Genomic DNA, 13,984 nt, shown 5'->3' with positions numbered 1-13,984 from the left:
AAAACCTGGAAAAATCCAAAAGGAAATCATTGGGATGAGGTTCTTAACACCTGTCACGTCTCGATGTACATGGAAAAGCTGGAAAAATCCTAAAAGAAATCATTGGGATGAGGTTTTTAACACCTGGGATGTCTCGATGTACACGGAAAAGCTGGAAAAAATCCAAAAGGATACCCTTAGGATAAGGCCAACATCCAACACAGATGGAAATCCTTAGGATGAGGCCCTCGACACCTGGGACATCTGGATGTACATGTAAAACCTGGAAAAATCCAAAGGGAAACCACTGGGATAAGGCCTTCAGCACCTGTGTATGTGTGAAAACCTGGAAAAATCCAAAGGGAAATCCTTGGGATGAGGCTCTCAGCACCTGGGGTGTCTCAATCTACAATAAAAAACCTGGAAAAAATCCAAAGGGAAATCCTTAGGATGAGGCCCTCAACACCCAACACAGATGGAAATTCCTTGGATGAGGCCCTCAACAATTGATATCTTGATGTACCCATAAAAACCTGGAGAAATCCAAAGGGAAATCCTTGGGATCAGGCCCTCAGCACCCAACACAGATAAATGCAGGACCGCAATTTGGAATTATCAAGGATCCCCATAAAGTTTTTACTTCCATCTCCCACCATGTGATTTCTGGAACTCATTTTTTCCTACATGAAACCCCTGTGCTTCCAAAGGCTGCTCCAAAGCCATGTTTTCCATGGAAACTAAAATCCAGGAAGCAGGCCAGTGCTGGAAAACACCTCCAAGCTGATGAACTTTTGCACAAAATCTGAGGGGGTTCAGCCTTCAGTCCTGAGGAGGGAAATACGTCCTAGGAAAGACGACTTGTAAAATAAAGGGAAAATATCATGATGGAAACCTTCCAAGGAATATTTCCAACTTGCCGTGTCAATCCCAAAGGAGACAATATCCATTTATTCCATTCCTGGAAGTGCCAGCCACAGAGATATTATTGAATTAACCCAACCAGATAAAGGTGGCGCAGGGCAGATTTTTCCCCGTTGGAAGTGCACACGATAAAATAGCCGGAGCTACTGTGGGGTCGGGATAAATTCAGCTGGAAGCGATGGACTTTTCAAATGCAAATCCACGCCTCAGTCAGGAGCAGACGTTAACGGGGGCAGCAGATTGAAAACTGCACGTTTGAACAATAGCCAGAGCAAAAATGGGGCAAAAACCAGCTCGTCGTGACAGGCCGAGAGAGCCCAAGGGAGAACTTAAATGACATCAGGTAGGAGAATGTTTTGAGACGAGCCACATTTCCCTGCTTGAGTTGAACGTGAAGGGAATCGCTCGGAAAATGGCGCAATAAAAACGAAGTGAGGTGGGAATGGCACCATCAGGGCTTGTGCTTTGGGAGCTGTCGCTCCTCAGCACCAGGAATTCCTTCTAGAAGCCCTTGAAGGATCTTGGTCTGAACTTAGAGCCCCTTGCAGGGTCTGAAGGGACTCCAGGAGAGCTGGAGAGGGATTTAGGAGAAGGGGCGGAGGGACAGGACAAGGAGAAATGGCTTTAAGGTGAAGGAGGGTACACTTAGATGGGATATTGGGAAAGAATTCCTGGTGCTGGGTGGGATTTGAGGTCCCTTCCAATCCAAACCAGTCTGGGATACTGGGACCTTCTCCATTTAAACTCCAGGACCAGGATGAGAAGGAGCCCGAGATGTCCCTGCCCTGTGTGACAAAGGGCCAGGGGCAGCAGTGGGGCCTTCCGAGGGACATGGATTTGATCCATTGCTTCCCAGACCTCCCCACAGATGAACTCCAGTTTTCTGGGAATGGCTCCCAGTGCCAGAGGGCAGGGATGGGTGGGAGATTGGGAATTGGGAATTGCTGGCTGGGCTGGAATTGCCAGAGCAGCTGTGGCTGCCCCTGGATCCCTGGCAGTGCCCAAGGCCAGGCTGGACATTGGGGCTGGACATTGGGACAGTGGGAGCTGGCCCTGACATGGAATGGGTGGAATTCAGATGAACTTAAATCCTTTCCTATCCCAATCAGTCTGGCGTTCCATGACCAAGAAATGTCTGAACTCCCTGTCCTGGACAGTTCCCTTATCCCACATTCCTGCCTGCTGGATCTTACCCTCCTTGGAGCCGGTGCGATCGGCGTTGGGCCCCGTGTTGGGGGTGTACTTCGTGTCCCTCGTGGCAGTGCTTTGTTTTGTCCAGTCAAAGTTGTCGGTGTCGTCTTGAGTGAAAAGGCAAATGTTCCCATCCTCAAAGCCACAGTGGAACTCTCCTGCCAAAACAAATAACAGGAAATCAGTGGCCAAAGTTCTCCATCCAATCCTTATTTTTCACATCAATTGTCCACAGTTTTCTTTAGCAGCATCTCAACAAAAAAAATAAATCAGGGTCATCAGTTTGTGCTGGTGAAATTGAAATGATATTTAAATCTTTTTGTAGAGCTCCTCCTCACACATTCAGATTCATACAGAGGTTTTTACAGGTGCTGTCTCTTTTTACATTTCTAAAAAGCTGGGGAGAACAGAAGCATTCCCATAAAACATGAAAAATTGGGGGAAAAAATGTGAGAAGTGGGTTAATATGGTTTAGGAATAAAAGAGAGCAGCGTTTCAAATTGTAAACATTATCCCCAAGTGGCATCTCCCAAATTATCCTTCATTTCAATAGGGACAGGGAAGAGGAAGTGGATAAAATAAGACAAAAGAGCTTTGGGATACACATGAAGGAAATCTCTGAAAATCAGGACATGGCAGCACATGGAGGGATATCAGGAAGAGAATGATCACCAACAAATTCCTGGGAGGAATATCTGAATCCGTGTGGGAAGGAGAGGCGACTGTGTCACGTCCTGGACACACCTCCTGGATTTTCACTGAGATTTCTGTGATGTATTTGAAGAAAGTGGAAAACATGCAGCTCTAAAGAATTACAAATTGCCAAAGAGGATTCCTGGGATTGTCTCCTGCATGGAGCTGTGGGAGCCCAGTGATCCCAGTGATCTGCCCCGCCGGGTCACCATGGGATGAGAAATTCCTCCTGTAATTTAAGAACCAAAACAAAGCCCAGCTTGGAGGTTCAGGTCTCACTCAGAGCAAAACGAGGCCCCGTGGAGTAAGACGTGCAAAAGCTGAATTTCACTGCATGAACAATTCCTGCTGAGTTTACTCTTCCTGCAAAGTCCATTGATTTATCTGAGAAAAGAAGGAAATCTCCCTTCTCCAGGGAGGAGGCAGCTGCCTGCACACGGTGTCAGCTTGGAGGGGTGCAATTTATATTCATTGGTAGGAGAAACTCAAACTCTGGCTGTCAGGGGATTGTTCATCCCTGTTAAACTGAGAAGGTGGATAAATGTTTGCAGGTTTGGGGTTTTGGGGAGCTCTAAATCCACTTAAGCCACTGGAGCTTCCCCGTTAATCAGTGAGGAGAGAGGGACCTGGAGCTTAGTGCTGCAACACTCAGGTAATGCTGCAGGCTCAGAAATAAGCTTGGAAAATTCCCTTCAAACTGCAGGATGCGCTCGGAGCGATTTCCAAATATTCCTGGTCCTCCTCCCGCCTTTCCAAAGAACACCACGAGGCCAAAGGGGTCCAGGGTGGATCAGAGAGGAGGCCGGGGTGGATCCCTGCTCAGCCCTGGGCACATCTGGAGTGCTGTGTCCAGCTTGTGGGCTCCTCAGAGACCTGGAGGTCCTGGATCTGCTCCAGAGGAGGGATGTGAGGATGAGGAAGGGCTGGAGCATCTCTGTGACTGGGAAAGGCTGAGGGAGCTGGGGCTGCTCAGCTGGAGAGGAGCCCCAGTGGAGAGGGGGGTCAGCCCTGCCTGTCCCTGTCCATCCCTGGGTGTCCCTGTCCATCCCTGGCTGTCCCTGTCCATTCTTGTCCATCCCTGGGTGTCCCTGTCCATCCCTGTCCATCCCTGTCCATCTCTGTCCATCCCTGGGCTCAGGGAGGGGCAGAATAGCCCCAGGCTCTGCCCCAGCCCCAGGCTCTGCCCCAGGCTCTGCCCCAGCCCCAGGCTCTGCCCCAGGCCCAGCAGTGGCACCAGAGCCATGGGCAGGGGCTCATCCCAGGAATTCCCTGGCACAGGAGCAGAACTTCTGCCCTGGGCAGTGCCCAGCCCTGAGCAGAGCCCAGAGAGGGGCTGGAGTCTCCTCCTGGGATATTCCAGAGCCACCTGGACACACTCCTGTGCCCTGGGCTCTGGGATGGCCCTGCTGGAACAGGGAGTGGCCCCAGGGACCCTCTGTGGCCGCTTCCAGCCTGATCCATCCTGGAATTCTGTGTCCCTCCAGAACTGTCAGTATAAACCACAATCCTACAAAACCAGGTTATCACTGAATGCAGTTCCCAGAAACTTCCTTGGCTCTCAGCTCCTCGAGCTGTTTGATTTGGTTTCCCAGTAAATCCAGCAGATCCTCCAGGAACACCCATTCCCTAAAGCACAGCTCCTTCACCGGCTGACAGGACCAAGATCCTGGTTATCCCTGGTGACCTCCGTGATGGGAGCTGGTTTGGGACCAGTGAGGGAATTCCTGTCTGGGCTGGGATTGCCAGAGCAGCTGTGGCTGCCCCTGGATCCCTGGCAGTGCCCAAGGCCAGGCTGGACATTGGGGCTGGACATTGGGACAGTGGGAGCTGTCCCTGCCATGGCAGGGCTGGGATGGGATTCAGGTCCCACCAACCCAAAGCAGTCCCTGATGCTTTGATGGTTCCATGGTTCCACCCAAACCCTGCAGGGGAGAAGTCGACAGATCAACATCTCCATCTTCATCCCAAGACTGGGAAGGGAATTCCAAGACCTGGCCAAAACTCTCAGAATACTGCAGGACTCAAACGAAGCTCTCTGAACAAAGTGCCAGCTCTGCCTCTCGCCTCCAAGAATTCTTTTTACACCACCTGAGCTCCAAATTCTCTTGATTTACCCCACATTTTGTGGATTTTTCTTCCACCTCCACTTTTGCATCTTCCTGAAGCACAGAAGTTGCTGCTTCTACACAAAGGGATGAAATGAAAAGGCAGAGTTTAAGTGAAGGAGGAAAGTTTTGATTCCCAGATCCAGTCCTGGAGCAAAGGGAACAACAGAAAGAATTTTCAGCCATTCAGCACTTTCTGCACTGCCCCTCCCGTGCCTTAAAAGCTTCATTGACTTCTTGTGCCCTCAGAGCTTCATTAAGAAATTCCACATCAGCAGAACAAAAATTTTTTTCCTCAGGTGGAGAAAAAAAAATTAAAATAAATATTCAGGACAGAGGGGGAAGGAAAAAAAAGAGTCAAAGTTTGCCTTTTATTATAGTCAAACACTGATTTCATGTGAAATACCTTGGAAAAGGTTAGTGCTAAACGTTCTTGGCACTGAATACTCTTTAAAAAATGAGGGAAGAAGAAAAATGGGAATAAAGCTCTTCAGGCTTTGCTCCATACTTTTGAAGGAACATTTAAATAGATCTGCGTGGTCTGGATCTGTTAATTAATGAGCAGGAGGGCAGGAGGAACAAGCAGCTCTTCCACAGGTGCTCCAGCCACGGCCCTAACGACAGTGCTAATTAACATTAATGAGAGTGGTGGTTTTTGTCAGGGCACATGGCAGCTCTGGAAGTGGATTCAGGTCGTTAATAATTTCCTTGCCAATTAAGGCAAAAGTTGAAGCTGTGCTGGAGGTGAGACCCTTCATTGTAGTGTGGATTTTTGTCGTCTATTCCCATAAAAACCAAGTTGGATGTGAGTCCCGAACATCTTCTCTCTCCTGTTATTCAGGGCTGACCTCTAATTGTAGAAATTGATCTAAAATCCGTCTGGTTTGCATTAAATGGTTTCTGTTAGGTGGGAGAAATTGGAGATCTGAGGCTCCACCTCAGAGTTAAAGTCTTTTGATGCTTCTTGCTTGGGTATCGCAGAGATTGCATCAAAAGGAAGGATTTAGGGAATGGGATTATTCCAGAAGTGAATCAGGAAGGGCATGACTTCAGTTTCCAGTCAGGAATCTTGTCCTCTTCATTCTCACAGCGTAAATAAAACCAGAAATTGGCACAACAGCTTTAGGAACAACAGGGATTTTGTAGGAAGCACAGAAAAGGGAGCTGGGAAGGGGCTGGAGAATTGCTGAGGGAGCTGGGAAGGGGCTGGAGAATTGCTGAGGGAGCTGGGAAGGGGCTGGAGAATTGCTGAGGGAGCTGGGAAGGGGCTGGAGAATTGCTGAGGGAGCTGGGAAGGGGCTCAGGCTGGAGCAAAGGAGGCTCAGGGGGCCCTTGTGGCTCTGCACAAGTCCCTGGCAGGAGGGGACAGCCGGGGGGGTCGGGCTCTGCTGCCAGGGAACAGGGACAGGAGGAGAGGGAACGGCCTCAGGCTGGGCCAGGGGAGGCTCAGGGTGGACAGCAGCAGGAATTTCCCCATGGAAAGGGCGCTCAGGCCCTGGAAGTGCCATGGGAAGTTTGCAGTGCCCATCCCTGAGGGATTTAATTCCATGTGGATGTGGCACTTGGGGCCATGGGGCAGTGGTGACCTTGGGGAATGGAGATGGGATGCAGGCTGGGATCTCTTTCCTACCGAGGAATTCCGCTCAAAAAATCTTCAGGGAAAACCAGCAAAGCAGAATTCTGCCGTGGCTTTGGTCACCTGAAAGGAGTGACCCTGGGGACCCTGCAGCTTTGGTGGAAAAACTTCTCCATCCCTCCCTTGAGCCGACACATTCCTTATTCCCATTCGGATGCCACCCACATTCCATCATGATCCTACAAGAGTTTTGGAAAATTAGTTTGAGATCTTAAAGTCCTAGAGGAGCGTGAGGCACTTGGGATTGTATTTTTTCTTCCCATCAGAGCCTCGATTTAATGTATTAATTAGCAAGGGCTTCATTCCCTGCTCGTTAGGCTCCATGGGAGAGGTTCCTGCAGCTCCTGGGAGCTTTGAGCTAAGCCCTGCTTAATTATTAACGTGTTGGACAAGATCTTCTGCAAATAAGTTTAGAATTTGCACAAAGGCTTAAAGTTGAGTCTGAGGGATGGAGCAGAGCCTGCTCCTGCCTGCAGGGAAAAATGGGAGACCAGGCCTCATTCCTTAGGCAGGAAATAATTTTGGGATGTGCTATTAAAAACAAGAATATGTTTTAACAGAAAATATGGATTTGTTTGGGTTTGGGAGAACATGATGGAGTGGGGAGAGGCAGGATTGTGGGAACAGGGTGGTTTTACTGGGATGTGCCAAAGCTCCATCCCCGTCTCCTGCCTGGATGTTTGCAGGGATTTTCCATGGAAATGTGGAAGAACAAAGTGTGACTGAAGCCATTTCCAGCCTGGGACATCCCCGATCATGGCAGAGTTTGTGTTTCCAGCCGTGCCTGGGGAGCTGTGTCCCGAGGATTTGGGGAGAGCCAGGATTGACTTGGGGTCTCCTCATTTCTCTGCAATGAATCCGCGATTCCTGAGCCTCTGTGGGGAAGAACTTCCTTCTTTTTGGTTTCAATCTGCCCTAAAAAGCATGGAGATAACTCAGGAACCACAAGGAAGGCTCTGGGAAGACCTTAGAGAACCTTCCAGAGCCTGAAGGGGCTCCAGGAGAGCTGGAGAGGGACTGGGAACAAGGGATGGAGGGACAGGACACAGGGAATGGCTTGAAGATGAAGGAGGGTAGATTTAAATGGGATATTGGGAAGGAATTTCTGGCTGGAAGGGTGGGGATGGATGGGCTGGAATTCCCAGAGAAGCTGTGGCTGCCCCTGGATCCCTGGAAGTGTCCAGGGCCAGGCTGGACATTGGGGCTGGAGCAGCCTGGGATGGTGGGAGGTGTTCCTGCCCTTCCATGATCTCCCACGGCATCCCCAACACCTCCTGAGCTGCTCCAGCACAGCTGGACCTGAATTTTAGCCCAGGAATATTTTCCTTTGGATGAACTCTCTGGGGCAGTGAGGAAGATGAGCTGGAGCTGTGATTTTCCTTCCTTTTTCCTCATTGGAACAAGAAGAATCACAAATGACACCTCCAGGTACTTCCTGCCACCCGTGAGCTGCAGCTGGAAGTAAAATACTTCAAATTTGTGTTTTAAATGTGAGGGACAACCAATGCAAAGACAAAATAATAAATACTCTGAATACTTACGGAGGTGTGGATTCACCGGAGCTGGAAAACAGAGGGAAAATAAAATTAATGCAATTAATCCATCAATTTGCAGATTATCCTAAATTTCCCCTTGCTGAATATTGAAATTAATCTACTTCACACCTCTGAAGGATGGAAGAGGGTGAAATCCAAACCTTCACAATATCCTAATGGCTTGGGTAATGGATAAGCATGGGAATGGCTTCCCAGGTTAATCCAGAGGAATCTGTGCAGTGCTAAAACCTGGGAATGGGATCGAAGGAGGGATTCTCCTGTGGCTCTCTTTGCAGAAGGATAAATTTGAGGATGGGGGATTTAGGAAAAGGCCCTCCTGCCACAGCCCCACACACGTGGGAAGCAGAAGGAGGATGAGCTCAGGGCTGGAATTGAATTTTATTCACAGAGAAATCCAAAATTAAGTTTTATCTCCAGTTAATGGGGACATCTGGCAATGCCAGAGCACCACTCCAGGTTTTCCTGCTGCCTTTCCTTGCTTTAATCCCAGCCTAAGATCCAGCCAAATCCTAAATTCAATCCAGAGTTTCCAAGCCAGCTCTAAATTAGCACCACTCTACCTGAAACACGAGCAGTGATTTGCTCCAGTGTCATCTCCCTGAGAAACCCAATTTTTACATCTTTCACCTACAAATTACCTCTGATTCTCCAAAAAAACCTCAATTTTACGGAATCCCTGAGTGATTGAGCCTGGAATAAGCTGCAATTTCTGGCAGCTGCATTGACTGAGGCTTGATTTGTAACTAAATGCAGGGGTTTGGATGGAAAATCTCATCAGGTGTCACCTCCAGTCACACCGTTTGGATTGCTCCCAGCAGAGCAAAACCAGCTCTGTGTGCCACACCGAGGCACGAAAGCAGACAGGAAAATGAAGGTGGTTAAGCTGAATTTATCCAGCTATAAACTTGGGGGAAAAAATCCTGAAAAAAACAGGAAAAAAATCCCAAAATTCCCACTTTTGGAGCAGCACAGCTACAGGACAACGTGTGACGGCTGAGGAGAGGTTGCTGTGTGCACATGAGGATCAATTAACCAGGAAAGGGAATTTCATGGATATTTGAGGCCCTAAATTCCTAAAGCTGGCTCAAATGCTTGGAAAATCTGTGCCCTTCTCAGGGTGGGGCAGGCCCTGCAGGGAGGGAATCCCAGGGTGCTCCAAGCCCTTCCAAGCTGGCCTTGGACAATTCCAGGAATACAGGGGCAGCCACAAATTCCCTGAACCTGTGCCAGGATTTTCCCCTCACCCTAAAATATTTCTTCCTTAGACCAAAACTGAATCTGTTTAATTTAAAACCATCACCCCTCGTCCTGTTGGTCCAGCTCCTAATCCAAAATCTCTCCCTAAATGTGATGCTTCCAGAATTCCTTGTTTGCCACCATCTCCCTGTGATGAAATTCCTGCTAAAATGAATAAAAATTCCCCCTAAACACATCCCATTCCATCCCAAACTGCTCCAGGATTCTCCATTCTCCTTTTTAAGGTCCCTCTTGTCCTAAGGAAGGAAGGCAGGAAGGAAGGAAAGGAAGGAAAGGAAGGAAAGGAAGTAAAGGAAGGAAAGGAAGGAAAGGAATTTGGTTATTCATGAAATAAACACCCCAAAATGGGTATTTGGAGGGATTTAACAGAGGATTGAATTTCTGGGAATATGGGAAAGAGGATGTATGGATACTGTGTTTTCTCTGGTTAAATTTCAGTGAATTAATCTTTGTCATGGTGACCTTTTAGGGGGAAATTTATAAAGCCTTTCCATTATTTCTTATATAAATTTATAGATTTTATAATCTTGCATAGGAGCACAAAGAGTCGCTGTTTTTTAAAGGACAATAATTCACATTAAAATAAAAACTGCTCATTCTGGGGGGAAAAAACCAACTTTGTTTTCAGATTTTTCTTCCAAACTCATCCTTCAAAACAAGAGTCTACTCTACATCTGCTGTTTGATGAAATTGGAGTTGATTTATTCCAATTTTCCCTTATTTCCCACAAAAAAAATTGGATGCGGTTTTGGCTGTCCAGGATTATTTTGGCTGGGCGTTTTTTGTTGTTACGAGACATGAGGATTTTCCTTCCTCCCCGTTTCTCCCCTTCCTTTTGTGTTGACCAGAGATTATCCCAGGACTGGGAACAACCCCACCCTTCTGGGAGACCCGGAACATTCCCAACGCCGCATTTCCCTGGATTTCGGATCCTTACCGCTGTACTTGATGACCCGGATGGTGGAGTCGCCCTCCCCGAAGCGGGTGATGGGCGTCAGGCGCACCTCGTAGGCCTCGGGCTTGATCAGCTCCGTCAGGTTGTAGGTGATCAATTCCCCCTTCTGGATGTTCCCGTTTACCGTGATCTCCTGCTCCCACCAGCGCTGCTGCCCGGCCTGCAATCCAACGGGTTCAAAGGTCAGAGATTTGGGGATTTGGCCTCAATTTAGAAAGCACAGCAGACCTGGGCATCCGCCAAAATTCCAAGAGAATCAACGAGGAATACAACGAGGGGTTCAAGTTCTGGAATTAGCCCACCACGGAATATTTCTGCAACAAAGCACGCCAAAAATTGGGAATATTTCTTCCAGAGGCCTCCTCCCTGCTCCCTGCCAGCTGCCCATCCTCACCCCACAGAAATCCAATGGCACCTGGATGTGTTTTGGGGCAGGAAAAGTGCCGGAGCAGACACCGGGCAACCTTCAAAATTCCGAAAGAATTAGAGGTACAACGAGGAATGAACTTCCCGAGTTATCCCACCGCGGAGAATTTCTGTAACAAACCACACCAAAAATCGGGAATATTTCTTCCAGAGGTCCGATGGCTCTTGGATGTGTTTTGGGGCAGGAAAAGTGGGGAGTTCCCCCAGTTCCTGGGGATTTGGGATGCTGACCAGGCAGGGATTAGAGCCAAGGACCAAGGGCTGGTTTGTGGTGACCCAGAAACACCCAGCGGGTCCTGTGGCATTTCTTAAATTTAAAATTCTCCATTTCTTTGAAAATCTGATTTTTTACACTTAAAACTGGCTTGTCAAAATCTGAAAGATCTCTATTTTTCCTTTCAAAACTGCTGTCCTGGAAGCCTGGAATCCAAAGGATTCAAAGGTCAGAGATTTTTTGGGATTTGTCTCCACGTTAGAAAGCAGAGCGGACCTGGGCAACCTTCAAAATTCCGAAAGAATTAGAGGTAAAACAAAGAATGAACTTCCTGAGTTATCCCACCACGGAGAATTCCTGTAACAAACCACACCAAAAATCGGGAATATTTCTTCCAGAGAAAGAAGAGCTTCCAGGCTCTTGGATGTGTGGAAAAGTGGGGAGTTCCCCCAATTCCTGAGGATCTTGGATGCTCACCAGGCAGGGATTACAGCCAAGGACTGAGGGCCAGTTTATGGTGATTAAGTTTTTAAAAATAAATAGAATTAAGCTTTTTAAGCCATGTTTTTATGTCATTATGCCAATGATATCTGCAAAGTAAAAATATTCCCTATTCTTTGGCTAAGGAACCACAGGAACAGATTTCCCAAAGAATTTCAATAATTAATGATGAAAATTCGCAGTTATCCAAACCAGACGTGAATTTCTATCGAATTCAGCCTCTGCTTTGAATACTTGCCCTTTCTTCCAGAAGCAATAAAATCTCCATTATTTTCTCCTTTTGGAAAGGAAAACAATTTGGTTTTTCCTTGCAGGATTATCCCTCCAAAGCCAGGGTTGGATATTGATATTTCTCCATAGGAAACAACACAGATTTTGATTTTTCTTTTTTTTTCCCCTCGCAATCAACACCAGCTCTGGTCTAATACTTATTTTTCACCATGGAAACCAGGGGGGAATAAAAAACCCAAAACAACAGAAAATTGTCTCTGTGTTGGATGGAAAACAAGCCTGATTTTCCAGCTCTGCTGTGGAATAAATAAATATATATTATATAAATATGTAAGTATATAAGTATATAAATATATAAACATAAATATATAAATGAAGAAATACACAAATAAAAATATATAAAATTAAGATCTTTGATCAACATGCATCAATAAAATTTGAAATATGTCACTATATCAATACACAAATATATAAAAAATCAATATATGAATATATTGATTTAAAAAAGGAAGTCAGGATCTGCCACACCCAACTTTGTTTTTCCCACTTGGAAAGCCAACCCAGCATTAGAAATGAAGCCATAATTCCAGGAGCTGCTTCCCAAATTTGGGAAACACCAACAACCTGGGCTGAAAAATAAGGAAATAACCAAAACTAAATGGAACCCAGGACATCCTGAAAAAAGGATTTAATTCCTAGACCGTCTTGGGGTGCTGGAAACTCCAACACTGGACTGGAGATGCTCTGATTCCAAGCTGGAAGCATCCAAGACTTTTTCCCTTGGAGATCTGGGAATCATTTCAGCTCCCCTGGAAGGGAAAGAGCCAAATCCTCAACCCCACTTCCCAAAATTCCCGGTGCAGCTCATCCCTAACACCGAGCCTGTGCTGTTTTCCATGAAAAAGCCAAGACTACAGCTTCCAAGAGAAAATCCACAAGAAACAATCATACAACATAATCCCGTGCCTCGATTCCTATGTCCAGAGCTGAAATATCCGTAAGAACCAGGATTTGGTTGGAAAAGGAATTTTTGAAGGGAAAAAAAGTCTCATTATCAAAGCCCTTTCCCTCACAAAGAATAGGATGAAACTCAAGTGGGGAATTGGCTTTGGCCAAGCTGGAATAACAATTTTCCAGTGGTTTGGGAATATTTATGAAGCTCTGAGGAAAAATGGGAGCAGTCCCTGGAGCATTTATCTGCATTATCCTGCAATTAATTAAGCAGGGAATATCCACTCTCAGGCAACTTGGAGCACAGGAGGTTTCTCTGGGACAGGACTCCTTTTTTCCTTGGAATATTTAGGAATCTGTGTGCCCAAAGGAGACAGAAAAGCAAAAGGGGGCTGTAAATGAGGGCAGATTTTTATTCCAGAAGGTTGGAACCACCCTGGTGCTGCCAATAAAAGGAGGTTTATTCCATGTCTTTTGCTGGAAAACGCTATTCTCTTAAAGCCCTGGAATTCTGGATTTCCTGAGGAGTTGATCCTCTGGGATGATTAAAGATTGATTCCTCGTGTGCTCAGATATGTTCATAAAAAATAAACAGCTCCTGACTGCGTTGTTCGTGGCCTATCGATTCCCAGCACAAATTCCTTCATTGACTCCACTGGACAAGAATCTCTTTAATTAATGACAACCTTAATTGATGACAAAAAAAACTAATGACAAAGTCAATTAATCCACTGGGTACTCCATAAAAAAACTGTGGCGGTGTTTAAAGTAATTTCTTTGCCATTTTTAGCCACGCAGATTGATTTTCCTTAAAAAAGAAGAGATTTCTTTGGAAGTTTTGTATCTGAAATTGGGCTGCTCGGCTCGTGGACAAATATTCCATTTGTGCATCACAGAGGGAGAATTCCTAGGAAGTGTTTGTGTTATTCCTGCTTTTCCTTCATTGTCCTGACTGGAATATAATCAGAGTTATCCAGGTGAGAATATAAAATTGAGGAGTGGCTCCTGTGTTGTCTTCATTTCCAAGGATGGATTTGGAATGACTTGGTGAAAATTTCTGAGATTCAGACAAGCTCTAAAGGATGATCTGTTCTTCATGGCAGAGAATCATGGAATATCCTGAGTGGGAAGGGATCCCAAGGATCCCAAGGATCACCCAGCCCCACCCTGCCCTGCCCAGACCCCCCAACAATCCCAGCCTGGGCATCCCTGGCAGCGCTGCCCAAACGCTCCTGGAGCTCCGGCAGCCTCGGGGCCGTGCCCATTCCCTGGGGAGCTTTTCCAGAGCTCATTCCACCCTCTGGGGGAAGAACCTTCCCTGAACTCCCAACTTCTCTGGGATGAGAGTAAATGGTCTTGGAAGCTCTG

The 13,984-nt window shown here is 46.8% G+C and overlaps 1 protein-coding gene across 1 annotated transcript in view; it reads right to left on the bottom strand.

Moving 5' to 3' along the window:
* The window catches only part of MDGA2 (MAM domain containing glycosylphosphatidylinositol anchor 2), a 148,671-nt gene that overhangs the window by 13,168 nt on the left and 121,519 nt on the right, over positions 1 to 13,984 (bottom strand). The window contains exons 10-12 of the mRNA XM_033515236.1: positions 10,276 to 10,497; positions 8,067 to 8,087; positions 2,094 to 2,249 (exon numbers count right to left, since the gene is read on the bottom strand). Coding sequence (XP_033371127.1) covers positions 2,094 to 2,249; positions 8,067 to 8,087; positions 10,276 to 10,497 — 399 coding nt within the window. The remainder of the gene's footprint in view (positions 1 to 2,093; positions 2,250 to 8,066; positions 8,088 to 10,275; positions 10,498 to 13,984) is intronic.

Source organism: Parus major, chromosome 5 (genome assembly GCF_001522545.3).
Source record: "Parus major isolate Abel chromosome 5, Parus_major1.1, whole genome shotgun sequence".
NCBI classification, from domain to species: domain Eukaryota; kingdom Metazoa; phylum Chordata; class Aves; order Passeriformes; family Paridae; genus Parus; species Parus major.
Note: the sequence above shows the minus strand (reverse complement) of the source record. Positions and strands in the feature narration are given on the sequence as shown.